The following is a 27,704-nucleotide window of genomic DNA, read 5'->3' as shown; positions in this document are numbered from 1 at the left end:
AAGGGTCGGTTTTCATCCCAGTCCCAAAGAAAGGCAATGCCAAAGAATGCTCAAACTACCGCACAACTGCACTCATCTCACACACTATTAAGTAATGCTCAAAATTCTCCAAGCCAGGCTTCAATAATACGTGAACTGTGAACTTCCAGATGTTCAAGCTGGATTTAGAAAAGGCAGAGGAACCAGAGATCAAATTGCCAACATCTGCTGGATCATCAAAAGAACAAGAGAGTTCCAGAAAAACATCTATTTTTGCTTTATTGACTATGCCAAAGCCTTTGTGTGGATCACAATAAACTGTGGAAAATTCTGAAAGATGGGAATACCAGACCACCTGACCTGCCTCTTGAGAAATCTGTATGCAGGTCAGGAAGCAACAGTTAGAACTGGACATGGAACAACAGACTGGTTCCAAATAGGAAAAGGAGTATGTCAAGGCTGTATATTGTCACCCTGCTTATTTAACTTATATGCAGAGTACATCATGCGAAATGCAGGGCTGGAAGAAGCACAAGCTGGAATCAAGACTGCCGGGAGAAATATCAATAACCTCAGATATGCAGATGACACCACCCTTATGGCAGAAAGTGAAGAGGAACTAAAAAGCCACTTGACGAATGTGAGACAGGAGAATGAAAAAGTTGGCTTAACATTCAGAAAACTAAGATCATGGCATCTCGTCCCATCACTTCACGGGAAATGGATGGGGAAACAGTGGAAACAGTGTCAGACTTTATTTTTTTGGGCTCCAAAATCACTGCAGATGGTGATTGCAGCCATGAAATTAAAAGACGCTTACTCCTTGGAAGGAAAGTTATGACCAACCTAGACAGCATATTAAAAAGCAGAGACATTACTTTGCCAACAAAGGTCCATCTAGTCAAGGCTATGGTTTTTCCAGTGGTCATGTATGGATGTGAGAGTTGGACGGTGAAGAAAGCTGAGCACAGAAGAATTGATTCTTTTGAACTGTGGTGTTGGAGAAGACTCTTTGAGAGTCCATTGGACTGCAAGGAGATCCAACCAGTCCATCCTAAAGAAGATCAGTCCTGTGTGTTCATTGGAAGGACTGATGCTGAAGCTGAAACTCCAATACTTTGGCCACCTCATGTGAAGAACTGACTCACTGGAAAAGACCTTGATGCTGGGAAGGATTGCGGGCAGGAGGAGAAGGGGACGACAGAGGATGAGATGGCTGGATGGCATCACCGACTCGATGGACATGAGTTTGGGTAAACTCCGGGAGTTGGTGATGGACAGGGAGGCCTGGCGTGCTGTGATTCATGGGGTCGCAAAGAGTTGGACACAACTGAGTGACTGAACTGAACTGAATCATGTATTCAAATAAATATAATAAAGAGTAATGGTTCTCTTTTTTTAATGCTTTTACTGTATAAATATAACGTCCAGCGGTTCACTTCTGGGGTGGAATGTCTATCTCTGAAATTTAGATCATGAGATCTGCTTTGCAGGGCTGTAATAATGAGCAAGGTTAGCCTCATTCACATGCCAGGTAACTATTATTTCTCATCTTTGTACTCCCATGACCTTTAGCATAGGGATTTGTATCTTTTAACTCAATCACCATCTACTGAAATGAGCTGAACCTCTGGCTGGTTATTTTTGCACTTAGCACATTCAAACTCCAACATTTCTCCTCCCTTTTTGATACTGTAGAAGGCTTTCAAGAAAGACGATGTGGTATATATACACAATGGAACACTAATCAGCCATAAAAAAGAATGGAATAATACCATTTGCAGCAACATAGATGGACCTAGAGATTATCATACCAAGTAAGCCAGACAGACAAACATCATACACTATTGTTTATATGTGAGATCTCAAACATGATACAGATGAACTTATTTACAAAACTGAAATAGAATCCGAGACATAGGAAAACACATTTAGGGTTACCAGAGGAAAAAGGAGGGGGACAAATGAGTCTGGGATTAGCAGATGATACACATTACTATATATAAAACATAAACAACAAGGACATACTGTATAGCATAGGGAACTACACAAGATTTTGTAATAACCTATAAGGGAAAAGCACCTGAAAAAGAATATATGTATATATATTTTTTGGTACACACACACACACACACACACACACACACGGGCTTCCCTGGTAGCTCAGCTGGTAAAGAATCCACCTGCAATGAGGGAGACTTGGGTTTGGTCCCTGGGTTGGGAAGATCCTTGGAAGAGGGCAAGGCAACCCATTCCAGTATTCTGGCCTGGAGAATCCCCATGGACAGGGCAGTCTGGTGGGCTACAATCCACAGGGTCACAGAGTCAGACACCACTGAGTAACTAACCACATACATACATATTTATGTGTGTATAATTGAATCACTTTGCTGTACACCTGAAACACAACATTGTAAGTCAACAATACTCTATTTTTTAAAAATAAAGAGACTTACCTGGTGGTCCAGTAGTTGAGATTCCACACTTCCACTGGAGAGGGTGCGAGTTCGATCCCTGGTTGAGGAATTAAGATCCTGCATGCTGCATGATGGGGCCAAAAAAGTTAAATAAACAGACTTGCTGTATACACAGGGAACTCTACCCAATACTCTGTGATGACCTATAAGGGAGGAGAGTTGGGGGAGAGAGTGGATATACATATGTGTGTGGCTGGTTCCCTTTGCTGTACAACAGAGGGTAACACAGCCTTGTCGATCAACTACACTCTGATAAAAATTTTAAAAAATGATAAATAAATAGTCAAAGAAGAAACCTGGAGGGTAGAAGACTGGGGGATTTCCAAACTCCTACCATCTACTTTAGCGATTCTGTATGGGTTTGGGACAGTACCAATAATCACTTCTTGTTACTTATAACTCAGTTCCTTTTACACATGGGGAATCTAAGAGTTGAGATCTGCTCCCATACATCCTGACTATACAATTACTATTACATGGGCTCCTCTGTGACAGTTTCCACGTGTGCCATTTAGCATGAGTTAGTCTAAGACACGGAGAAGGCAATGGCACCCCACTCCAGTATTCTTGCCTGGAGAATCCCAGGGACGGTGGAGCCTGGTGGGCTGCCATCTATGGGGTCGCACAGAGTCGGACACGACTGAAGCGACTTAGCAGCAGCAGCAGTAGTCTAAGACAGCTATTTCCCTTGAACTCTTGATTGGCCTGTCAGTTTCCTCAAGAGAATTCTACCTAGCTAGATTTTAATCTCTGAATTGTGGCCTTGACTATAAAAGTCTTAGGTGAGATTTTAATAGCCAAGATTTAAGTAAATTTAACAGATACACCAGTGGGTGTTCCAATTATATACACCATTAAGGGCTTAATGTGAGGCTTTAAGAAATTACTATTGAAAAAAAAAAAACACCATAGTCCATGTGCAATGCAGTTTACCAGTGGGGAAGATTTCAGTGTCTTGGAAAAGTTTCATATAAAAAGGAAGCTAGAAAAATGAACAGTCAGATTCAACACACTTCAAAGGAAGCTTGAGATTTGGGGGACTTTCTGCTTTCAAACAGGTAAAATGCTTTGTATTTCTAGCACTTTTGTTTAGACTGCATGCTACTGTCTGTCTATAGGGCATTTTATACCCTAAGGGCTTAAGGCCAGGTGTGGTGTCTAAAGAAGCCTTGACCTTCTTGGTCCTTGTCACCTCCAGCCACAGAGCTCCAGCCTGTGGGGAACTGCAAGAGCAATATTTGATTCTGTCTTTAGCTTCTTCCCCACCAATGGAAATTTAATCTGTGAGAATTCCACATGTCATCAGATGACTCAAGGCTGCTTTGGCCAGGGAGGCAGCTGGTCTGGGACTCGGAGCTCTGAAAAGTGTGAGGTCCTCTCTCATGCTCACAGATGGTCCAGTCAGCGGTCATGTGGAAGACCAAAGGACACACACTCAGCAAAACGCAATTAGCACCATAGGGTAACCACTTAATGTCAAGCAACTTTTATTAGCCAGAGACTTCTAGTCAGAGCCACTTTCCAGAGCAGATGGCCCAATTCTCTTCATCTGAGGAAAGAATCTCAATCACAGGAGAAAGTACTAAGGCAAAATGTGAATTGTATAAAGGAGGAATCCTGAGGTTTGGATAACCAAATAAATAATAAAAATCAGAATAGTTTAGTTCTGAAAAGTACTCAACATGTTAGTTTAAAGGACTGGCTTTGTCTCCAAGGCAAGAAAGTACCTGTATGTGAAAACCGTAGATCACTCCCAATTTCCTCTTGGGCCGAGTGAGTGACCCCAGTGTTAGGCTTTTCACCAAAGAGGTCTTTGCTTAACCCAGTCTGGGTCTATTTTTATCACTGTGTTGATATTCCTCAGAATGGAGCCGACTCCCAAACTTCTAGCTGGACTAATCCTGCTAACTCTCTGTGTGGTGGGTTGCTCTGGTCAACACTGGTCCTATGGGCTGCGCCCTGGAGGAAAGAGAAATGCTGAGAACATGATTGATTCTTTCCAAGAGGTAAGTCCCTCTCAACTTCAAAATGAGATGTGGCTTTTGTGATCCAATTGAAGGATACTAAAATCCTCTGTGTGCCCAAGTGTGCTAGGGATTCTTGCCCCTGACCCCGGTATTCCTGGGGAGATAAGGCACTTCCCAAGTCAAGTCCCATTCCTACTTTAATTCAGAAAGAGACCAATGGAACAAAGAACAGGAATGATTCCAGAGGAACAGGTGCAAAGGAGCGAGCTATACTCTAAGGATACAGAATCGCCAAAAGACCTAGAAACAATAAGGCTTCCCTTATTGTTACTTCCCAATATTGTTACTGGGCCCTTGTCATTTCTTAACACCCTTTTTCAGTGGTTACACAGTACTAATGGCTGGAACCTTTTTTCCTTTCTTAAATTGAAATCTCTTTGCAAACTGTGTCCACTAATCTCAGCTCTGGCCTTAGGAATGACTGACGAATTTCTTTCTCAGGTGACTCAGTGGTAAAGAATCATCTGCCTGCAATGCAGGAGATCTGGGTTCCATCTCTGGGTCAGGAAGATCCCCTGGAGGAGGAAATGGCAACCCACTCCAGTATTCTTGCCTGGAGAATCCTATGGACAGAGGAGCCTGGCACGCTACAGTCCATGGGGTTGCAAAGAGGTGGAACATGACTGAAGTGACTTAGCACATGCAGAGGATGAAATAAAGAAGCCCAGAATCCTCTCCACAGACTATTTGTGAAGCAATTCTTTATTAACTATGACATATTTAGTAAAAACTAGAAAATAAGATCAATCCTAGTCATAACTATAAGCTCTTTTATTTTTTCGTATACCATCTCCTTGTGAGGTTCAAAGTACTTCATTCTCATCACCTCTAGGGAGAAAAATATTATCTCTCCTCACTCTGGCCACCAGAGCTGCACACCAATCTATAAAAGTGTCTGATAGCATCCCATAAAAAAAAATTTAAAAATCCTACATGTTGGTGCAGCCAGAAAATAAAAAAACATAAACATTTTTTAAAAGGAGAATTGAAAAAAATAAAGTCCCCATCCCAACTCGCAACTTTCTCAGTCCCACAGTCCCCTGACTTCACCTTCCACACACAATTTTTGGTGGAAATGAAAAATCTTATTTCTTTACCTCCATCTTCAATATTCTTTTTTCGCAGATAGCCAAAGAGGTCGATCAGCCAGTAGAACCTAAGCGCTGTGGGTGCATCGTTCACCAGTCCCATTCTCCTCTGAGGGACCTGAAAGAAGCTCTGGTGAGTTACAATGTTAACAACGTGGAGCTTTGGAGATGGATGGGTCCTGGGTACCACCTCTTTGGTCATCCTCTTAGGACAACTCCCTCTCAGCCACTGCAGGGCTTACCTTCCTGACGGCCTGAATTCCTCTTGTACTGAGCCCTTGTCATTTCTTAACACCCTTTTTCAGTGGTTACACAGTACTAATGGCTGGAACCTTTTTTCCTTTCTTAAATTGAAATCTCTTTGCAAACTGTGTCCACTAATCTCAGCTCTGTCCTTAGGAATGACTGACAAATTTCTTTACGCAGGTACATGTCAGTGCTTCAAGTATATTCATCAAACTCTCTAGATTATTCTTCTCTAGGCTAATCCACACTTCTCCACCGAATTCTTCAATAGTTCTTGGTATAACATGGTTTTCCCCAGGAAATGTAGAAATCAAAAACGGTGCACTACAGAATTTTCTTTCTCTTTGGAATAAAAAATCTCCAACTGATCAATTTACAATTTAGAGCCACAGATTTGATTTCTGGTTTTCTGACTGGATAAACCAGTTTCCAAATTCCCACCCTAAATGGAAATCTACTAACTCATTGTAGGTTTTTTATTTTTTTTAAAAATGTATAAAGAGAATTGAATATAGAAATTGAATCCTGAATTCAATACTGATAAACTCTGAGCAATGTGATCCACTTATTTGCAGCAGTTAGAAGGCATTACAGGCTTTCCTGGTGGCTCAGATGGTGAAGAATCTGTCTGCAGTGTGGGAGACCTGGGTTCAATCCCTGGGTTGGGAAGATCCCCTGGAGGAGTAAATGGCAATCCACTCCAGTATTCTTGCCTGGATAATTCTATGGAGAAAGCATTACAGTTCATTTTCAGTTATGCCCAGGAATAGAGAAAGCCTGAATTCATCACATTTGCAGATGAGAAATTGGACAAAGAAAAAGTGGACAGGGACTTCTCTGGTGGTCCAGTGGTTAAGGCTCCATGCTCCCAATGCAGGGGGCTCGGGTTCAATCCCTGGTCAGAGAACTAGATCCCACATGCCGCAACTAAGACCAGGTGTAACCAAATAAATTTTTTAAAACAAATCACTAAAATGTAAAAACCACTCTTTTTTCTACAGTGGACAAATATCTTTATTTCCTTTTTTTCCAATCCTTCTTACCTCATGGTAAAATAAAAGCTGTGCCATTTTCTGAATATGACACTAGAAAGACAGAATTGAGGCAAAGACTGGATTAATAATAGATGAACAAGTCAAAAGACAAACTTCTCTTTCACCTCTGTCCTCACACCCTATACTTAGAAACAATGTATTAACAGATCTTATGTTTGTTTGATTTATAAAGCATGATCCAGCTCTCTAGCACTTTTTAGTGTAAAAAAAACCAAATGGATCTATTATTTAAATATCAATATTTTAAAAAATTTAAATGTCAAAAACAATGACATGCAACTCAGAAAATCAACGTTGATATATTTCTTACTGACTTATTTTTCAGGAAAGTCTGATTGAAGAGGAAACTGGGCAGATGAAGATATAAATCCACAGGACCAGAAAAACTGATGTAACACTGAAGTATAATTCTGATTTTGAAATCTGTGACCCATTTAACATCTGTAAATTGTGTGAATCTCAGAAATTCTTACACCAGGTTGCATGGATTTCATGATGGAAGTACTTGTATTGGGAATAAAATGGCATAAATGTTAAGTCTCTAACTCAGAACTCTGGTGTGGGAGGGACATGGTAAGCCTCCACGCATACTAGTATGTTAAGTTGCTGTAGTCCTGTCCAGCTCTTTGTGACCCATGGACTGTAGCCCACCAGGCTCCTCTGTCCAAAGGATTCTCCAGGCAAGAATACTGGAGTGGCTTGCCAGGCCCTCTCCTCCAGGGGATCTTCCTGACTCAGGGATCGAACAAGTGTCTCTTATGTCTCCTGCACTGGCAGCCAGGTTTTTTACCACTAGTGCCACCTGGGAAGCCCACAAGCCTCCAAGGGGGTGCGCTCCTAAATGTGCTGACAGCGTCGGGCGGGGGGGGGGGGTGTGTACAGAGAAGAGGAGATAACACAAAGGCAACGTTACTGTTGACTCAAGGAATCCCATGGCTCCCTTCCTCCTCCACTCCCACCACCGCCCTGCACTCACAGGACAACCACTCTAAGCCTAATACCAATTGAGTCCAGTTTCCTATGGGATGAAAGCTTTCTCTCTGACCTACAGAAGTAAGATGGGGCCAAGGCCAAAGTTTCCCCACTCCCCCCTACCCCGGATTGTCTCCAATCCCTTTGTAAGTCAACCAGAGCCTGAGAGAGGCCTCGGGGAAAGGAGACCTCGCTGGGCTCCTGGTCCAATGATCCTTTGGCCTCCATTTGGTCCCTCTAGGTTCATCAGAGCAAGAGGTGCATAATGAGGTTTGGACCAAGCGCTAAAAATAACACTGTTCCCCTGTCTGATCTTTCTGATTATTTCTCTTCAGAAACATATGGGTTATAGTCAGTTAAAGAAAGGTGTTAGATGTTCCCATGTCCCCTGGTCAGACAGCACTGGCACCATTCATTGTCCAGAATGGGCTAGATATAATAGATGCACATTTTCACTAACTCTTGGAACAGCCTTAGAAAGTGGATATTACTACTTCCCTTTAAAATGAGGAAATGAGAGAGAACAAGATGGTGGAGGAGTAGGTGGATGTGGAGTACATCTCTCTTCATGGATACATTAATTTCAGTCTGAATTTGGCAAGAAGGAGTTCATGATCTGAGCCACAGTCAGCTCCCAGTCTTGTTTTTGCTGACTGTATAGAGCTTCTCCATCTTTGGCTGCAAAGAATATAATCAATCTGATTTCGGTGTCGACCATCTGGTGATGTCCATGTGTAGTCTTCTCTTGTGTTGTTGGAAGAGGGTGTTTGCTATGACCAGGGCGTTCTCTTGGCAGAACTCTATTAGCCTTTGCCCTGCTTCATTCTGTACTCCAAGGCCAAATTTGCCTGTTACTCCAGGTGTTTCTTGACTTTCTACTTTTGCATCCCAGTCCCCTATAATGAAAAGGATATCTTTTGGGGGTGTTAGTTCTAGAAGGTCTTGTAGGTTTTCATAGAACTGTTCAACTTCAGCTTCTTCAGCGTTACTGGTCAGGGCATAGGCTTGGATTACTGTGATATTGAATAGTTTGCCTTGGAAACGAACAGAGATCATTCTGTCATTTTTGAGATGGCATCCAAGTACTGTATTTTGGACTCTTTTGTTGATTATGATGGCTACTCCATTTCTTCTAAGGGATTCCTGCCCACAGTAGTAGATATAATGGTCATCTGAGTTAAATTCACCCATTCCAGTCCATCTTAGTTCATCGATTCCTAGAATGTCGACGTTCACTCTTGCCATCTCCTGTTCGACTACTTCCAATTTGTCTTGATTCATGGACCTAACATTCCAGGTTCCTACGCAATGTTGCTCTTTACAGCAGCGGACCTTGCTTCTATCACCAGTCCCATCTGCAACTAAGTGTTGTTTTTGCTCCATCCCTTCATTCTTTCTGAAGTTATTTCTCCACTGATCTCCAGTAGCATATTGGGCACCTACTGACCTGGGGAGTTCCTCTTTCAGTGTCGTATCTTTTTGCCTTTTCATACTGTTCATGGGATTCTCAAGGCAAGAATACTGAAGTGGTTTGCCATTCCCTTCTCCAGTGGCCCACATTCTGTCAGACCTTTCCACCATGACCCATCTGTCTTGGGTGGCCCCATATGGCACGGCTTAGTTTCACTGAGTTAGACAAGGCTGTGGTCCGTGTGATCAGATTGGCTAGTTGTCTGTGATTGTGGTTTCAGTCTGTCTGCCCTCTGATGCCCTCTCTCAGTGCCTACCATCTAACTTGGGTTTCTCTTACCTTGGATGTGGGGTATCTCTTCAAAGCTGCTCCAGCAAAGTGCAGCTGTTGCTCCTGACCTTGGATGTAGGGTAGCACCTCTCGGCTCCTGCCCCTGACCTTGGACGTGGGGTAGCGCCTCTCGGTCATGCTTCTGCGCCATCGCAGCTGCTGTGCTTCAAGACAGTATGGTGTTGGCACAAAAACAGAAATATAGACCAATGGAACAAGATAGAAAGCCCAGAAATAAACCCATGCACCTATGAGTACCTTATTTTTGCAAAGGAGGGAAGAATATTCAATGGGGCAAAGACAGCCTCTTCAATAAATGGTTCTGGGAAAACTCGACAACTACATGTAAAAGAATGAAATTAGAACACTTCCTAACACCATTGTGCTTATGCTAAGTCACTCAGTTGTGTCTAACTGTCTGTGACTCCACAGACTGTAGCCTGCCAGGTTCCTCTGCCCATGGGATTCTCTAGGCAAGAATACTGGAATGGGTTGCCATTTCTTACTCCTAGGAATCTTCCTGACTCAGGGATCGAACCCGCGTCTCTTTCTGTCCCCTGCATTAGTTGGTGGGTTCTTCACCACTAGTGCCACAACTATGCCTAATTATTTGCAGTGAATGAGTGAAGAAATGGGACTTATTGTATTAAATAGCTATCAGAAAACCGTCAGCTCACATGCCACAGGATGAATGGGGCATGGGTTGAGAAAGAACCAAATAGTTTGCAGTTTTGATTGCTTTTAGGCAAAGATGGCTCTGTGACCCCCACAGTACAAATTTAAAACAAATAGGACCACCTGGAATGAAACGAAACCGAAAGAGACTATTGAGTGTGATATGTCAATAGGGAAATGTTCAGGAATGAATTCATTTCACTAATATAAAGGTAATAATCAACCAAATACACTTCTATTAAAATACATTTCCATTTTTAATTAAAAAAATAAATTACAGCAAATCTGAACAAAATGTTTCTACTTCAGCGCATATCTTCTTACCCCTTTGTGTTTGAAACCCAACTAGTTTGCACAATCAAGGCAACTGGGCTTTTGACAAAGTTTGGATGAACAATTCACAAAATGTGGCTATTGGATGAATCTGGGATGCATAGAAAGGAGATAAGTCTTGGCTGGACTGTAAGCATCAGCCTGAAATCATGAACTTAAAAGGAAAACATTCTCCTTTTGTAGAGTAAAACTGATACTTCCACTCTCAACCCACCCAAAGGGCAACTTACCTTTTCCAATTTAACTTTACAATACTACTTAGTCATGTGTTAAGGATTTAAAAGCTTCAGAAGAGAAACAAGATTTCTTCTGACTCTCCACCCCTCTTTTTCATTCACTTAAAAGAAAGCTAGGCCTGAAGGGATTCTAAAAAAATCATGTAACCTCAAATAAATACACACACACACACACACACACACACACACACACACAAATGTATACATGTACTTTATATGAAGAAATTCAGGTTAAGGTCCAGGGACTGACCAAACTGACCTGCCAAACGTACACCCTTTATAGAGTCTTCTTGTGTGTTGATAGTAGGGTTTTTTCCTTCCCTTTTCATTAAACCTGCAAAATGACAGGAAGGACAGTACAAATGGAAGGGCCTTCTAAATGCCTTTGATAAATGACAGCATGGATGCCAGGGAGACTTCCATGCGGCTGGGAGGAGTCTGTGGCTCTTTGAGGTGGTGATTTGATTGTACGCTATTATCAAATTGGATTCATCTGTACACCTAAGATTTGTGCCCTTAACTGTCTGAATATTACACCTTAATTTCAAAACAAGAAATCATCCCATGACTCAAGGGCAAGGAGAGGGAAAGGAGTCTCCAAGCTTAGAGTTAGAAAAGGCAGCTTATAATCTCATATCCTGCTTGATCTCTGGCTCTGTCTTAGCGATCTGAGGGTGGCAGATGTTTTTTTAATGGGTCTCTCTGACAGAGGAAAACAACTGTAATTTTGGAATCAAGGCATGAAGGTGGAGAAAGAGAAAGTAACCCCTGGCCCAGGACCTTATTTATGGCTTCCCTTAAGTCCAATGCCACTCTCTTGCCACTCCCATGACATACCACAATCCTTGTATCCGGGGCTGTTCCCTTTGAACACAGTGGATTGTCACAACCTGGGTGTTTAGGACAGTGTCTGGCATTCAGTAAGCGCTTAATCTATGCTGAATGAAATGATTCTTGGAAAAAAAAAAAATCAAAGCAAGACAAGTCGCCAAGATGGGGGGAGGAAGAGAGAGGGAAGAAAGGATTTCAAACAAAAATTCCATAAACCAATATCCACAAAGGTTGTGACAATTTGGGGGCTACTTCCAAGGGCTTTCAATACTTCAGAGTTCTTATCAAGGAAAATAAGGACCAGTTGTTTCTTCAGTATTTTGCCTACCTTTATGGTAATCCTAAAGCATCTCTTTGCAGCTTCCCCCTTTGACTTCAGGACGGACATTACTTAGGATCTTTTGTCAAACGGGACTCTTTCTGACCAAGAGTGGGCAGTCCAGTGTCCCCTGGGACCTCTTATTCACCACGTGACCTGGAATCCTGTGTATTCAGGCAGAAGAGATCTAGGATTTGCGTGAATGTGGGAAGGGAATCTTATGGGAAAACGTTATGTTAAAAAAGGAAATGTGTTTGGGCACTGGTCTATGGGATGTCCCTTGTGTGTGTGCTCAGTCACGTCTAACTTTGTGATCCCAGGGACTGTAGCCCGCCAGGCTTCTCTGTCCATGGGATTCTCCAGGCAAGAATACTAGAGCGAGTTGTCATTTCCTCCTCCAGGGAATCTTCCCAACTCAGAGATCAAACCCTTGTCTCCTGCGTCAGCAGGCAGATTCTGTACCACTGTGCCCCTTAGGAAGCCCCAACCTCTGACCAAAGGCCAGAACTTATGACTCATCCTTGTGACTTGAAAGGAACATGCTTCAGATTTCTTTCTTTTGTGACATAGCTTACATCCTCTTTTAATGGCAGGATGTAAAGCTCATGAATCCCCTCCAGCCAGTCTGCCACGTAACTTCTCAGAAGCTGCTCTGGGTTCCAGGTCAGCCCTGCAAATTATCTCTTCCTCCTCTTCTCATGCCACTTAAAATCAAGTCCAGATCTTTTAAAAAATATTTTTGGCCAAACTACGTGGCATGTGGAAACTTAGTTCCCAAACCAGGGATCGAACCCACACCCCCTGCATTGCAAGGGTAGAGTTTTAACCACTAGACCACCAGGGAAGTCCCCTCTCTTCAGGTCATGTTAACAATTTGTCTTTAGTCATATATAAGACGCTACCTTTTGGAGAGGGACTGTTGTGTGCAGAACTAATCTGCACTCACCCTCCAAATTATCTTCTAAAAAAACAAAAATGAAGACCGATCATGTTGTGGAGAGCTTCAAATATTATGCAGGCCCAGCAGAGACAAGAAAGGCCCACAGAGTGAGGATTACCTCACCGAGTCAGCTTCACTTGAACCCCCGGCAGTCTGCGTGGGAGGGATGATATCCATTTTGAAAGGTGAAGAAAGCTCAAGAGAATTTAAAATAATTCAAGGGGGTGTGCAAAGCTGAGAGAGGCCATAGCTGGGTTGATTCAAACCTGAACGGGTTACTTCCAGAGCCCTGGCTTCTTCACATCTTTCTGCTACATCACATGCGAGTGCTCTGAGTGGAGCCAAAGAAAGAACACAGCACTAGCAAATATGCATTCTCATTTCTTCAGTGACCCTGGACACATCTGAGAGGTTTTACTTCCCTGATGCTGTGATCAATTTACACATCTCTCCTAGAAGGAGTGGTGGTGAAACAGGCACCCAAAGAGGCAGGCAAGCAAACCCAAACTTTTGGAAGTTAAAGCTCTCTCTCTCCCCTCTGTGTGTGCTCAGTCACTCAGTTGTGTCTGACTCCTAAGGACTATAGCCGCCAGGCTCCTCTGTCCATGGGATTCTCCAGGCAAGATTAGTGACACGGGCTGCCCTTTCCTTCTCCACAGAATCTTCCCGACCCAGGGATTAAACCCAAATCTCCTGTGTCTCCTACATTGGCAGGCAGATTCTTTTACCAGTGAGCCATCTGGGAAGCCCCCCACCCCTCCTGGATCTCAAAGGCAAGGTGACCTGGCCAGGCTGTGGAAGAGTCCCTGGTGAGCATACCTACAGGCTGACTCAGGCATCCATATTCTAAATGTTTTCTATTTTGCCATAAAAAGCTAAGTAGTACAGAAATTATCTGGGACATTTCCACTGTTGTTCCAGCTAGGGGTAGGGACTGAAGAATTCATCTGGGTTGTCTTTTAGAGATGTTATCTAGGTATAAACTCAATGAGCAAGCTGGGTTATTAGGAAGAGTCTGTAGTAGGGTTTTGTGTTTAGCCTCAATTTCCTTATCTACAAAATGGGGGGGGGGGCAGGTGTTGTAGGACTTTTAAGGGCCTTCGAGCTCAAAAAGTCTTTAACTCTGTGTGGCTATTTACGTATCTGCTGGTAATATTTGATCCTCTGAATCACCCCATCTTTTCTTCTGAAAAGAGGACTGATGAGGGTACCGTGAACACATCATCAAATCAATTCAACAATCAAGAAGGAATAAATAATCAATGAGAGATATTGCACTGTATTCTCCAGGATAAAATCAGGTTGCAGATGGGGGGCCACCAAACCATTCCAATGAGATCTGGAAGCAAAGCAGTTCAATCCAAGCTTCGAAGTCCCTTATATCCAGTGATGTGAGCTCCGAGGTAATAGAAGAAACCGTGCAAAAGTCAGAGCCTCGGGGGTCCGTCATAGGAAGAAGTGACTGCCGTGCAGAGGACCGTTAGTGTGGGGAACTCCTGGGAAGGTGGAGGGGGGCAGTTTAGGGGGGTGGGGGAAACACATGCGCTCAGGGCTCACGGTTGAGTCCACGTTCTTTCAACGATGATAGCCATTCCTACTTGAAAGCAGCCAATCTCCATGAAAAAGATGTTCTTTCCCACACACACAAAAAAAGCACAGGGAAACCTCAGAAAGATAGATAATTTTGGCTACCAAAGTACTTGATGTTGGTCTCTTCCAATAGGTTGTATCACAGGGTGTGTCCACATGAGAAAACAATGTCTTAAGTGCCGCTTTTCAGAAACAAAGCAGGAAATTCCTCTAAGGAGCAGGTCTGTGAGGACTTTCCCACCACCAGCACCAACAAAGAACTTATCCAGGCTCCTGAAGACCCCGGTGGTTCTGTGCTGGAAGCTGAAATGTAATAATGGTGAGGGAGAAACACAGGAAGTGGCCAACTGTGGAATTCCACATGGGTTGGAGGAGAAATGGCAGGGCCTCAGGCATGAATCAAAAAGAGGCTTTTGAAAAGACGAAACCAGTGTTGAGCTGGTGAACGTCAGTTCCAGACCAGGAAAAGCGGCCAGCAGGGACCCTGGGCAATGAGGACCCTGCTTCTCCAAGGCCAATTCCCAGGCATCCATGGTCCAGGTGCTCAGAGCTCCAGAGAGAGGATAAGATCCTTACTGGAATCCAGGCTCAGAAGAAAGGATGCCGGATTTCCGTACTTTTGGAGGTGGAGGGGGTGGGACTTTGGCTTCTCTTCGGACAGGCAGTGGGGGCGCAATCTGGTGGGGTGGATACACAAAAGGAGACATGAGTCTTCCCTTTCTTCCTAATTTTGCCTTCTCTTCCACATTTCCAACATTCAGTGTTAGCTTCTAAGTGACCTGAGTTTATCTACACAGGCTTTGCAAGGCAAAAAGGGATATGACTAATTTAATCTCCCCCTTTGCCCTTTTCTGTGCGTGTGCTCAGTCGTGTCCAACTCTGCGACCCCACGCACTGTAGCGTGCCAGGTTCCTCTGCCAATGGAATTCTCCAGGCAAGAATAGTGGAGTAGGGTGCCATTCCTTTCTCCAGGGGATCTTCCTGATCCAGGAATCAAATCCAGGTCTTCTGCATTGCAGGCAGATTCCTTACCATCTCAGCCACCAAGGAAGCCTCCCCAAAATAGCATTACCATGTGTTCAGCCATGTACGATGCTTTGCAGCCCCATGGACCATAGCCCACCAGGCTCCTCTGCCCATGGGATTCTCCAGGCAAGAGAACTAGAGTGAGGTGCTATTTCCTACTCCAGGGGATCTTTCCGACCCAGTGACCAAGCCTGTGTCTCTGTGTCTCCTGCATTGCCAGGCATATCCTTTACCACTAGTGCCACCTGGGAAGCCCATATGTATAGTAAGGGCTCAGTAAATATGTGTTGAATGAATAAAGGAAACCACTGGAGGCCCTTCCAGAATGACTATCCCTCACTCACTCAGGTATGAGTCAGAACTCCCGGCTTATTTCCCTCCTCTGGACCCAGGGTGAGGGCCCTTCAATCCAGTGAAAGGTCAGACGGCAGCTTCTTCCTTCCCCTTGAAAACTCCCCTCTCTTTCATCGTTTCAGGGATGAATCAAAAACTGATCAGAGTGGCAAATCAATGGGACAACCTGCCTATCAAAAACCTGGGGAAATTCAAGGTTACATTCCCATGAGTGGTGGGTGCTCCCCAGCCCCAGCGTCCACTGCCACCTTCCTACCTCTGTGGAGTTCCTCTGGCTGCTCTCATAGGGCTTGCTTTTGGGGGGAGGGGGCGGTGGGACATTAGCCGTTGTCGGTCCATCTGTCTGCAACGACGGGGAGCCTGGAAATGACACAAAGTAGGTGAAGGCAGATGAGCTCACTGAGGAATCTCATGGCACTTCCGCTGGCCACTGCCACCCTAAACCAACTGGTCAATCAAATCACTAAGGTCACATTCTACGGTTTTTGTGGACAGAACGAAGACCTCTTACCCGCTGGGACACACGTAGCACCCTTCCTTCACCAGAAGGCATCATGAGAAATTCTTAAGTAAAAATTCATGTTTTGTTGAAGGGTGTCACTATTACACTGAAGATGAGAATATTTTCTGTTCTCTGATATATCCCAAGTTCTTAGAAAAAAACATCTGTTACAAACTAGGTAGTTAATAAATACTGGTTATATTGGACTATTACAATTTTATCATTTAAAGCAGCAGTCCCCTACCTTTTTGGCACTAGGGACTGGTTTCGTGGCAGACAACTTTTCCATGGACTGTGGTGGCAGTGGTGGCGTGGCGGGGGGGTGGGGGGGGTGTTTCAGGATGATTCAAGCACACTACATTTATTTCTATTATTATTATTATTCCATTATTATTATTCTATTATTATTCCATCAGCTCCATCACAGATCATCAGGCATGAGATCCCAGAGCTTAGGTACCCCTGATTTTAAAGAGTGCAATATCGACTTCCTCCAGGAAACTGTGCCTGATTAACTCTGATGTTGGCTGACTATAGTCTCCTGTTTGGGGTGATGATCTGTTCTTCCACTGCTCCTTTGTGTTAAGCATCCTTGTACTTCATCTCAGGACTTGTGTACTGCTGACTCCCCAAACCTGAGTGTAATTTGTCTATTTCTTGTCCTTTCGGACCCTTCTCCACATACAGCACATGGCTACTTGCCCAACAGTTCCTAAATTACTTTCTATCTAGTCCTAGTCCAATCTATCTCATTTATACCATCAGCATTGGAAAACGGGCAGTGAAACTCTATGGAGCTCCCTGTACTGCTGCTAAGTCACATCCGACTCTATGGTCACAGGAGCTGTAGTCCGCCAGGATTCTCCATCCATGGGATGTTCCAGGCTAGAATACTGGAGTGGGTTGCCATTTCCTACTCCAGGGATTGAACTGGAGTTCCTCCCTGGATTCCTACTTCTCACCCAGGGACTGAACCTGTGTCTCCTGTATTGGCAGGTGGATTCTTTACCATTGGGCCACTAGGAAAGCCCCATGGCTCCCTGTATAGAAAAGTTTAATGAGTCTTAGCAACCTAAGGACTCTGGTCAAACACTAATCTAATTCAATGACACCCATGACCACCAAACTGAACCAACCTGACTATCATCTCAGACACCTTGTGGCTATTTTGATGAAAAATGGCCCAGATTCATAAACATACTCCATCAATGACTATAAGGGGTCTCTACAGGTAAACTTACTCAGGGTCCTGGTCGCTTTAGGAGTGAGTGGGGGTGGGCTCAGGGGTGTTGACTGCGGAGGCGAAGTGCCAGGAAATGGTGTCAGCCGATTGTCCGACAGCTGGAGACTCTTGGGTCTCTGTGATTTCTTGGCTGGGCTCTAGTGGGGAGGTGGGGGGAAACACAGCAAAACCTTGTCACGGTGAGGAGGGTCGAACTCATCAATACTCCTTAAACAACCCTGTCTGCAGAGCAGAATCTTGTTAAAGGGCAAAATTCCAGGTAGCCCTCTGTAAGTTTACCACACTAGCACGAGGGGGGTATGAGGGTGAAGACACAAATAGGGAATCACCAGCCTACAGACTATTTTCTAGCGAACCAATGGGCTGTGTCATTTAGTTTGGAGATGAGCCACCCTGATTCTCAGGGATACCCGGTCCCACCACATTTAACAACATGATGTGGCTTATGGAAGAAAAAGTACTTTTTATTTTTTTTTTAAATTAAAAGAAGGGAAATGACAATGTTTGGATGGGCTCATGGAACATGGTGGTGAGAACCACAACTCTAAGCATCAATCCACATATTTTCACTGAGAGTAGATGTTGCGCCATTACTGATTTAGAGAGTTGGATCTCTGTACATGCTTTTCTTAGCACCATCTGAGATCTGAGCCCATCCCAGGCTGCTGTGTCCTGAGAAACCATGCCAGGCTTCAACCTGGTCACTCACAGTTATGATGTCAATGGTGAAAAGCCTGCCTACAGGGAACACGGTGGAAAACTAACAGCCATCTTGTTTTGGGTTTTTTATTTTTACCATCAGATCAGGTTCTGGCACTTTCTCTGCGATGACCTGGGACTTGCTCAGACTCCAGTCTTTAATCTTGAGCTTGCTCATCCGAGTCTCACTCTCCTCTTTGAGGGACAGATCTTCCACTCTGGCCCCTGACGAGGCCCTGCGCTCCAAAAGTGGCTCCAGGATGGACCTATCAGGGGTGGTGGAGGGAAGGATTGGGAGGCTGGGGTTAGTGAATGCAAACTAGTATATAGAGGCTGAATAAACAACAAGGTCCTACTCGACAGCATAGGAAACTCTATTCAGTATCCTGTGATAAACCATAATGGAAAAGACTATGAAAAAGAATATACAGGATGTATAACCAAGTCACTTTGCAATACAGCAGAAATTAACACAACATTATAAATCAACTACATGTCAAAAAAAAAAAAAAAAAAAAAGACTGACCTGTCAGCTACAAACAAGGACAAAGTCAGAAAACACGGATCACCTGACAGTGAAAACTGATGCCCACAAAACCAGAGGATATACTCTTCAACAGCACCTTACCCTGTGGCTTCCTTCTCAGGTTCTAAATCTGAACTTCCAACTGCCAACTGAACATCTCAAGGTCTACAAGTACAGAAATGAGGCCATCCAAGCATGTCAAGAAAACACTAGTGAATATTTATCTTATGCTAGGAAGATAAGATCTTACTAAACTTATAGGTAAAGACAGAGTTCATACAGTAAAAGATGAACAGGCAGCATTATATAGTGGATAAGAGCACAAGTCCTGGAGCCCTACAGCCTGGGTTCAAATCTTACCTACATTTACTTGCTGGGTGACCTTGGGCAGATAATCTTTTCATATCTCAGTTTACTTATCTGTAAAAATGGGGATAATAATAATACCTATCTCATAAGGTTATTAGGACTTCCCTGGTGGCTTAGACAGTCAAGAATCTGCCTGCAGAGTGGGAGACCCAGGTTTGATCCCTGGGTTGGGAAGATCCCCTGGAGAAAGGAATGCCTACCCCACTCCAGTATTCCTGCCTGGAGAATGCCATGGACAGAGGAGCCTGGTTGGGCTACAGTCCATGGGGCCTCAAAGAGTCGGACACAACTGAGCAACTAATACTTTTTTCACTTTCAAAGGGTTATTACAAAATACTTAAACAGTACCTAGCAAATAGGTGCATGCATGCTCAGTATGTCCAACTCCTGGTGACCCCATGGACTGTAGCCCACCAGGCTCCTCTGTCCATAGAATCTCCCAGGCAAGAGTACTGGAGTGGGTTTGCCATTTCCTTCTCCAGGGGATCTTCCTGACCCAGAGATCGACTCTGTGTCTCTTTTGTCTCCTGCATTGGCTGGCAGTTTCTTTACCACTGTGCCACCTGGGAAGCCCTAACATATAGGAGAACTTCTCAAAAAAAATTTTTTTTAATTACAATGACAAATTTTCAAATGCCATAATAAGAATCATGATTAGATGCTAATACACAGAGGCGAAGAATTTGATGAGAAACAAGAGAGTCTAGAGATATTTTGAAATATCTCTCCCTAAACTGCTTATCAGTTATAAAGGGAAAAATAGTAAGTACTATTTAATTAAAATAATTTTTTTTTGGCCACCCTGTGTAGCATGTGGGATCCTAGTTCTCTGACCAGGGATCAAACCCACACCCACTGTATTGGAGGCACAGAGTCTTAACCTCTAGACTGACTGGTTTCTTACTCATTGGGCAAATGTGGGCAAGAGCAATCACCCTCCTTGCCTGGGGTCACAGCAAGAAGAGGACCCCAGTCATCTGCTCTGTGTTTATTGCCCTAATGGATCAGCAATTACGGGGTCTCTGGTTCTCAATAGCTACTTGAAAAAAAAAATTTTTTTTTTTAATGGGCCAGAGTTCAATTAAGAAGAGTCTTACTGAACAGAACAGAACTTCTACATGACTCTTCGCAACGCCATGAACTGTAGCCCTCCAGGCTCCTCTCTCCATGGGGATTCTCCAGGCAAGAATACTGGAATGGATTGTCATGCCCTTCTCCAGGAGATATTCCCAACCCTGGGATTGAACCCAGGTCTCCGGCATTGCATACAGATTCTTTACCATCTGAGCCGCCAGGGAAGCCCTTCCACAAAGTAAGTAGCATCTCTTTAACTGCATGACCAAAACCATAAAAGAGAAAAACAAACCAGGTATTATTTAATCTTTAGGAATTTAAAAGATTAAAAATAATAAAAATACATAATATAAGTGAATATATTATGAAAAATGATATAGTCACTCATACATTTCATATGGCATTGCATATTAGTATTTGTGATAATACAGCAAGAATTATAAAGAATCTAAAAAAGAATGAATTTATGTATATGTATAATTGAATCACTTGTTGTCCACCTAAAACTAACACCACATTGTAAATTAACTGTTCTCCAATAAAAATTAAAAAAAAAGAACTGTAAAAAAATGCCTCTCCTGAATAGGTCATACATGCTTTTGGAAGTGCATCCTATACTCCATGTTAACCAAAAAGCTTAGAAATGATATGAGAATATATCTTAAGTGATCATAAAGCTAAATGACACAAATATATGCTACAATTCTTAATAAATGCATTTTATATTGATACAACCTAAATGCTTTTACATTAAATTTATAATGAACTTTTATGATTATCTGTTTAGAGTGACACAGCTAAAACATCCTATTATAGGGAAAAGAATAAATTATGGCACATTCATATGCTGCAATGATAAATAGCCATCAAAAATGATGAAAAAAATAATAATAAGATTATATAGCAGCATGGAAAGTGCTTATAATAAAAAGACAAAGAGGAAAAAGCACATTACCAAACTCTATCCATGCGATAATTGCAACTATGTAAAGATATCTATGTCAATGTAAAAGGATGGATAAATAAGAAATAAAAAACATTTAATTTCCAGGTAGAAGGTCATTTGAACAGGTTATTTTTGTGGTATGGCTATTATAGCATGGAATTAAAAGATTATAAATTAAGTTTTAAATCAAAAGATTTAACTTATATTCAACATTAAAATCGGAGAAAGCAATGGCAACCCACTCCAGTACTCTTGCCTGGAAAATCCCATGGACGGAAGGAGCCTGGTAAGCTACAGTCCATGGGGTCCCGAAGAGTGGGACACGACTGAGCAACTTCACTTTCACTTTTCACTTTCATGCATTGGAGAAGGAAATGGCAACCCACTCCAGTGTTCTTGCCTGAAGAATCCCAGGGATGGCAGAGCCTGGTGGGCTGCCGTCTATGGGGTCGCACAGAGTTGGATACAATTAAAGCGACTTAGCAGCAGCAGCAGCAACATTAAAATTCACAGTGATGTTAAATATTCATCATTTATATCAAATTAAGCAGTAGGTCACAAAACGGTACATGCAATGCTTTTCCATTTGAACACAATTATGAATTCACTCCTTTAAAATATTTTAAGCTTGAACATATGGAAAGGCACTCCATATTTCTGGCAAGGAAGGTTGAACATCAAAAAGCCATACACTCAATCCATAAATGTAACGTATCCCAATAAAAATAACAACAGGATTCCAGACAAGTTAATCCAAAAACAAACACTGAGTAAAACTATCCAGACAAATTCTGAAAAAAACTATTAGCCACTTAAAACCCTTTAGCTGCTAAGTCACTTCAGTCGTGTCTGACTCTGTGCGACCCCATAGACGGCAGCCACCAGGGTCCTCCGTTTCTGGGATTCCCCAGACAAGAGTACTGGAATGGGTTGCCATTTCCTTCTCCATAAAACCCTTTAAGATCTACAGTAAATAAGACTGGATTAGCAGAAGTGCATGAACCATATAGGTAGAGGTCTAAGAAATGGGAGGAAAGTCCATGAATAACCTAAAGAACATACTAGAATTTGATTTTTTTTTTTTTAAATAAGGAGGGCATTTCAAATCAGTAGAGAAAAGATGGTTTGGTCACTTAACATTATAGGCAAGCCAAGCATGGAAAAAAATTCGCTCTATACTTCATACCTTATAGTAGAATAAATTTAAAAGAATCATAGATTTTATTATAAATAGTGAAACTGTAAAATTAGTTTTTCGTAGTCTTACAGTAGGGAAGGACTTTAACCATGATATAAAATCCTGAAGTCATAAAATCAAGTATTAACGTATTTGACTGCATTTAAACAAAAATCAGCAGAACTAAATAAAAATTTAGAAGCAAAGTCAAAAGACAAAGGAAAAATTGGGGTAATATTTCAACTCAACACAAAGGACCAGAATCCAACAGAAAAATGTACATGTGTGACCACAGTTCACAGAAAATAAAATATACACAAGCTACTAAACAAATGAAAAAATGCTCAACTTCACACAAGAGAAAGAAAACCACAAATGCAACAAAACAAAATCCCCATGCCAAGAAAACATTTTCCACCTATCACATTGGCAAAAGTTAAAAGGCCTGATGATACACAATTTGGCGGCAAGGTGTGAGTGTCCAGGCACCCTTGCATATTGCTGGTGGGACTATAAATGGTTATAATCTCTGTGAAAGTCATTTTAGGAATAATTTTGAGAACTGCAGCTATATATGTTTAACAGAGTAATTTCACTTCTTGACTTTTTCTTATATTGATATAATTAAATATTTACAAAGTAATTTTTTTCCATTCTGTTTAAAAAATTAATTTTTATTGGATATAGTTGCTTTACAGTGCTGTTAGTTTCTGCTGTACAGCAAAGTGAATCAGCTATATGTATACCTGTATCCCCTTTTTCGGATTTCCTTCCCACTTAGCTGACCACAGAGCATTGAGTAGAGTTCCCTGTGCCATACAGTAGATTCTCACTAGCTATCTATTCTACATATAGCATTAATAATGTGTATATGTCAATCCCAATCTCCCAAATTCATCCCACCCCCAAAATAATATATATTGAACATGATTCACTGCTATCACTACTGTGATAGTAAAAGCCTTAAATCAATCAAATGTTCATCAGGAAACAATGATGGAGTGTATTATGGTGTAGGTGTATCATGAGATGTCTAACCTCAAAGAAAAGAGGAAGCTCTCTTTGTTCTGAAATGGAATGTCTTCCAAGATTTAGTAAGTGAAAAAAGCAAGGCAGAGAGAGTATTATATACCACCATTTATAAATCAAAAACGTAGGAAAGGATATGTATTTAGGAACTGCTTCTGTACAGATAAAAAGCTGCTGGAAAGGCACCAAGAACAGAACCTGGGGCACTTCCCTGGCGGTCCAGTGCTTGGGACTCCAAGCTTCCAACGCAGCGGACATGAGTTCAATCCCTGGTCGGGGAACTAAAGAGCCACACACTCAGCAGTGCAGCCAAAAAACAGAACAAAACCTGAACCTAATTATCACTGGCCTCTGGAGAGTGGAACCGATAAGCTGGGAGTCTGAGACTGATAGGAGATTTTTTTCATGATATACCCTTTCATACCTTTCAAATTTCATATGTGATTACATTTCCTATTCATGAAATAAATGTTTAAATTATTTTTAAAAATTGAAATAATGAAGGATTTCTCCAGTGGCCTACTGGTCAGGATTCCCAGCTTTCACTGCCATGGCCCAGGTTCAATCCCTGGGCAGGGAACTGATATCCCATATGCCACCTGGTCCAGCCAAAAAAAAATTTTAATTGAAATAATGAAAAACAAAAGGCAAGTGATAACTAGAAATTATTGTGAGAGAAGCTAGGATATGACTAAGTGGGTGATAGGGTTTGATAGGATTATGGGTGATTTTTTTTTTCCTATTTTTCATAACTGTTGTTACTATCATGTAAATAATGGTATTCCTCATGAGGAAGATGATGAGAAAGATCCCAAAACTAATAACCCAGGTACCGTGAGTTATTTTCCTATGAAGATGACACATCCACATTGACCAAGTCTCACTTGGGTGACCAAAGGCAAACATTAGGAAAGATGTACCCATCCTTCTTGGCAATGAGAGATCAAAGCCTTACCCATCAGATCCTGGTCTGGAAGGAGCATTATCAGATGAGTTAGAAGAGGTGGAGATCACAGAGGACGCCACTGAGGTGATGGACAATCTCCGCAGTGTGGATGACATGATGTAGGGGATCATCATAGATCCTGTGCGGCTTTGCTTCCGGTCGGTCAAGTTGGGCGGCTGAAGGAGACATGACCCCTCATGGTTAGCTGACCTGGAATTCAGCCCCTAGCAACTGGCGCACTTCCCACTGGTTTATGGCCAGTCCCATCTGTGTTGGTGCTGGGACCCCGTCCTGATAGGTTGGTGCTTGTGCTTCATTGGCTGTTAAATACTACAAATACTTATATTCTTTTTCTGTAGTTGGACAGATTTTATTGACACACTATTTTGCTTATTATAATATGATATAATGAGATATTTTTTAATTGTATATCACAACATTCTGACATTTTAAAGTCTAAGTTGTGAGTTCATTTTCTGTGTATTTAACAACTCTACATTTATTTTGTTAAAGTATAGTTGATTTACAATGTTGTTAAGCTTCTGATGTACAGCAAAGTGATTCAGAGATATATATAAATACATATTTATATATAAAATTCAATGGAAGGGCTGACGCTGAAGCTCCAATACTCTGGCCACCTGATGCGAGACTGACTCGCTAGAAAAGACCCTAATGCAGGGAAAGACTGAAGGCAGGAGGAGAAGGGGACGAGAGGATGAGATGGCTGGATGGCATCACCGACTCAATGGACATGAGTTTGAGCAAGCTCCAGGAGTTGGTGATGGACAGGGAAGCCTGGTGTGCTGCAGTCCATGGGGTCACAAAGAGTCAGAAACAACTGAGCGACTGAACTGACTGATAAATATATATACACACACACACTATATATTCTTTTCCATTATGGCTTATCACAAGATACTGAGTATAGTTTCCTGTGCCATACAGTAGGTCCTGGTTGTTTATCCATTCTGCTGCTGCTGCTGCTAAGTTGCTTCAGTTGTGTCCAACTCTGCGCAACCCCATAGGTGGCAGCCCACCAGGCTCCCCCGTCCCTGGGATTCTCCAGGCAAGAGTACTGGAGTGGGTTGCCATTTCCTTCTCCAATGCGTGAAAGTGAAAAGTAAAAGTGAAGTCGCTCAGTTGTGTCTGACTTGTAGCAACCTCATGGACTGTAGCCCACCAGGCTCCTTCCGTCCATGGGATTTTCCAGGCAAGAGTACTGGAGTGGGGTGCCACTGCCTTCCCCGTTATCCATTCTACATATAATAATTTGCATGCATCTGCTAACCCCAAACTCCCAATCCATTCCTCCCTCACTCCCCCTGTGCAGTCCTCCCCCACTACCTTCTATTCTTAGTTGTAGACACAACTTAGGTTAAACCTGCCTTGTTTCTAAAACTAGAGAAAAATTCACCCTAATTTTCTGCCAGTCCCATGAGAAGGGAAAAACCAAGATGTTCATTACCCATCAACAGGATAGCAAAACGCTTTGTCTGCTTCTCCAACTTAGCTTCTGAAAGAGGGCACTTAAAAAAACAAATATTGGAATAAGAGAAGAGTTTAAGATTGAAACTATACACCTAAAGCTTATCCTGGTGAATCTTAGGAAGTAAAGGAACATGGATCTTCTGTCATAAGACATGTCTCTGGTAGGACTGATTATCCCCATAGGCCACCATATCAAATCCAAATCTTAATACTGACCTGGGTCTAATAAAAACTAAATTCACTGAGTGAAAGCCAAGTCTTTGCCATCTAGGAATTTGCGTAGAAGACAAATGTTCCTAAAAGAAAACTGGCAGCAGGTGAGGAGGTGAACTCATAGGAAGGCCTCTAAACACTTGGATGACTATGAGAGACAATCAGAAAGACACTCGGGAGAGAAAGGAAATAGAGATGGAGGCGTGGGAACTGGGGAACAGCAATACGTGAAAAGAAATTCAGAGCTATGATTTGAGGAAAGAGAATGTTTAAAAATCTGGAGTTCAAGAATACAACTTTTGAAGAAAGTAGGATATATTTATGTTAAAAAGGACAGCTATATGAAGCTGGAACCAAGCTTACCATCAACTGTAGGAGAGAAAAGGTTGGCCCATGTACCCCTCCAACTAATTTCTTGGAAGGAAAAAAAGAAAATCGTAGCCATGAGAAATGTTAGGTTTAGTCACTAAGTTGTGTCCGACTCTAGCGACCCCATGGCCTGTAGCCCACCAGGCTCCTCTGTCCATGGGATTTCCCAAGGAAGAATACTAGAATGGGTTGCTATTTCCTTCTCCAGGGGATTTTTCCAACCCAGGGATAGAACTCAGGCCTCCTGCATTGCAGGCGGATTCTTAACTGACTGAGCCACCAGCCAGAGTGAGAAATGTTAAACTATCCTTAAAAAATCATGAAATCAGCTACATGCATTGTCAAAGGTAACTCACAATTGTTTCTTCTCTTCGAAGGTGCAAAGGGTGTGAATGTTTCACCAAAACAAAAAATAAAATTACAAAAAGATTAGGAAAAACTATAAGAGTTGGGCTAGATAGGACACAAATAAGTAGAGTCTGGGATGAGGAAATTCCAATTTCTAGTAACGTGGTTTCCACAATGTGGTCCTTAGTCCCACAGCACCACCTGGTGCATGCTGGAAATGCCAATTCTTGGGCCTCTCCCCAGACCAAGTGAATGAAAATCTCAGGGCATGTGGCCCAGCAATTTGTGTCTTCATGAGCCTTCCAGGTTGTTCTGATGGCCATTCAAGTTTGAGAACCACTGTCCAACACAACAACAGTTGAAGGTCATCAAGAGCAAAGCATGCCTTCTCCGACCTGGCCCTCCCTCTCCCACCCCATGTTTTCAAGCCATTCCTAGTCTACTTTGACTCATTTGGCATCTGAAAAATGGATCAGTATCACAAACAATAGAAGAGACTAGAAAAAGGTCAGGCAAAAGAAAAGCTCATAGGCTGTTGAGACAAAGCCTACCAGTGTTATGACCCCATAGTGCTTTTCCACTTTCTCCTTGAGTTCCCGGAAGCAGGAAGACAACCGGTCATGCAGTGGCTTCAGTTGCTCCGTCAGCTTCTCTCCATGGATGCGGATCCCCTCCGTCAGTAGAGGCATCTGGGGAAAAAGGCATGAGAGGAATGGGATGAGGTTTAGGAACAGGGATGATTCAGATTTCCAGGCTGGGGCAGGATGGAGGGTGGAGGTGGACAGGTCAACTGATGGACATAGAACATATAAAATGAAAACGCTGTTTCTTAGCACAGGGCTTGGGAACCAGATGCCCTTGGGTGAAAGGTGCAGAGGAATGC

At 42.6% G+C, this 27,704-nt stretch overlaps 2 protein-coding genes across 7 annotated transcripts in view; one reads left to right on the top strand and one right to left on the bottom strand.

Annotated features, from left to right (window-relative positions):
* Nucleotides 1–4,315: 4,315 nt before the first annotated feature.
* On the top strand, nt 4,316–7,409 carry GNRH1 (gonadotropin releasing hormone 1). The gene is made up of 3 exons (XM_081516670.1): nt 4,316–4,462; nt 5,609–5,704; nt 7,198–7,409. Exons 1-3 carry the CDS (start codon nt 4,322–4,324, stop codon nt 7,237–7,239), a joined length of 279 nt encoding a protein of 92 aa, XP_081372796.1. The 5' UTR covers nt 4,316–4,321; the 3' UTR covers nt 7,240–7,409.
* Nucleotides 7,410–14,182: 6,773 nt separating this feature from the next.
* Nucleotides 14,183–27,704, bottom strand: part of DOCK5 (dedicator of cytokinesis 5) — a 261,149-nt gene continuing 247,627 nt past the window's right edge. For all 6 annotated transcript variants that reach the window (XR_014060920.1, XM_081516237.1, XM_081516228.1 and 3 more), the window contains 6 exons: nt 27,373–27,510; nt 24,410–24,576; nt 18,431–18,599; nt 17,633–17,771; nt 16,146–16,249; nt 14,183–15,186 (listed from right to left, as the gene is read on the bottom strand). Coding sequence is in view for 5 of the 6 variants with exons in the window: in XM_081516237.1 (XP_081372363.1) it covers nt 15,082–15,186; nt 16,146–16,249; nt 17,633–17,771; nt 18,431–18,599; nt 24,410–24,576; nt 27,373–27,510 (822 nt within the window). In the remaining variant the exon portion in view is untranslated. The remainder of the gene's footprint in view (nt 15,187–16,145; nt 16,250–17,632; nt 17,772–18,430; nt 18,600–24,409; nt 24,577–27,372; nt 27,511–27,704) is intronic.

The sequence above is a fragment of the Giraffa tippelskirchi genome, chromosome 1 (genome assembly GCF_054371585.1).
Source record: "Giraffa tippelskirchi isolate mGirTip1 chromosome 1, T2T-mGirTip1v1.2.pri, whole genome shotgun sequence".
NCBI classification, from domain to species: Eukaryota; Metazoa; Chordata; class Mammalia; order Artiodactyla; family Giraffidae; genus Giraffa; species Giraffa tippelskirchi.
This window is presented reverse-complemented; position numbering and strand designations above follow the sequence as displayed.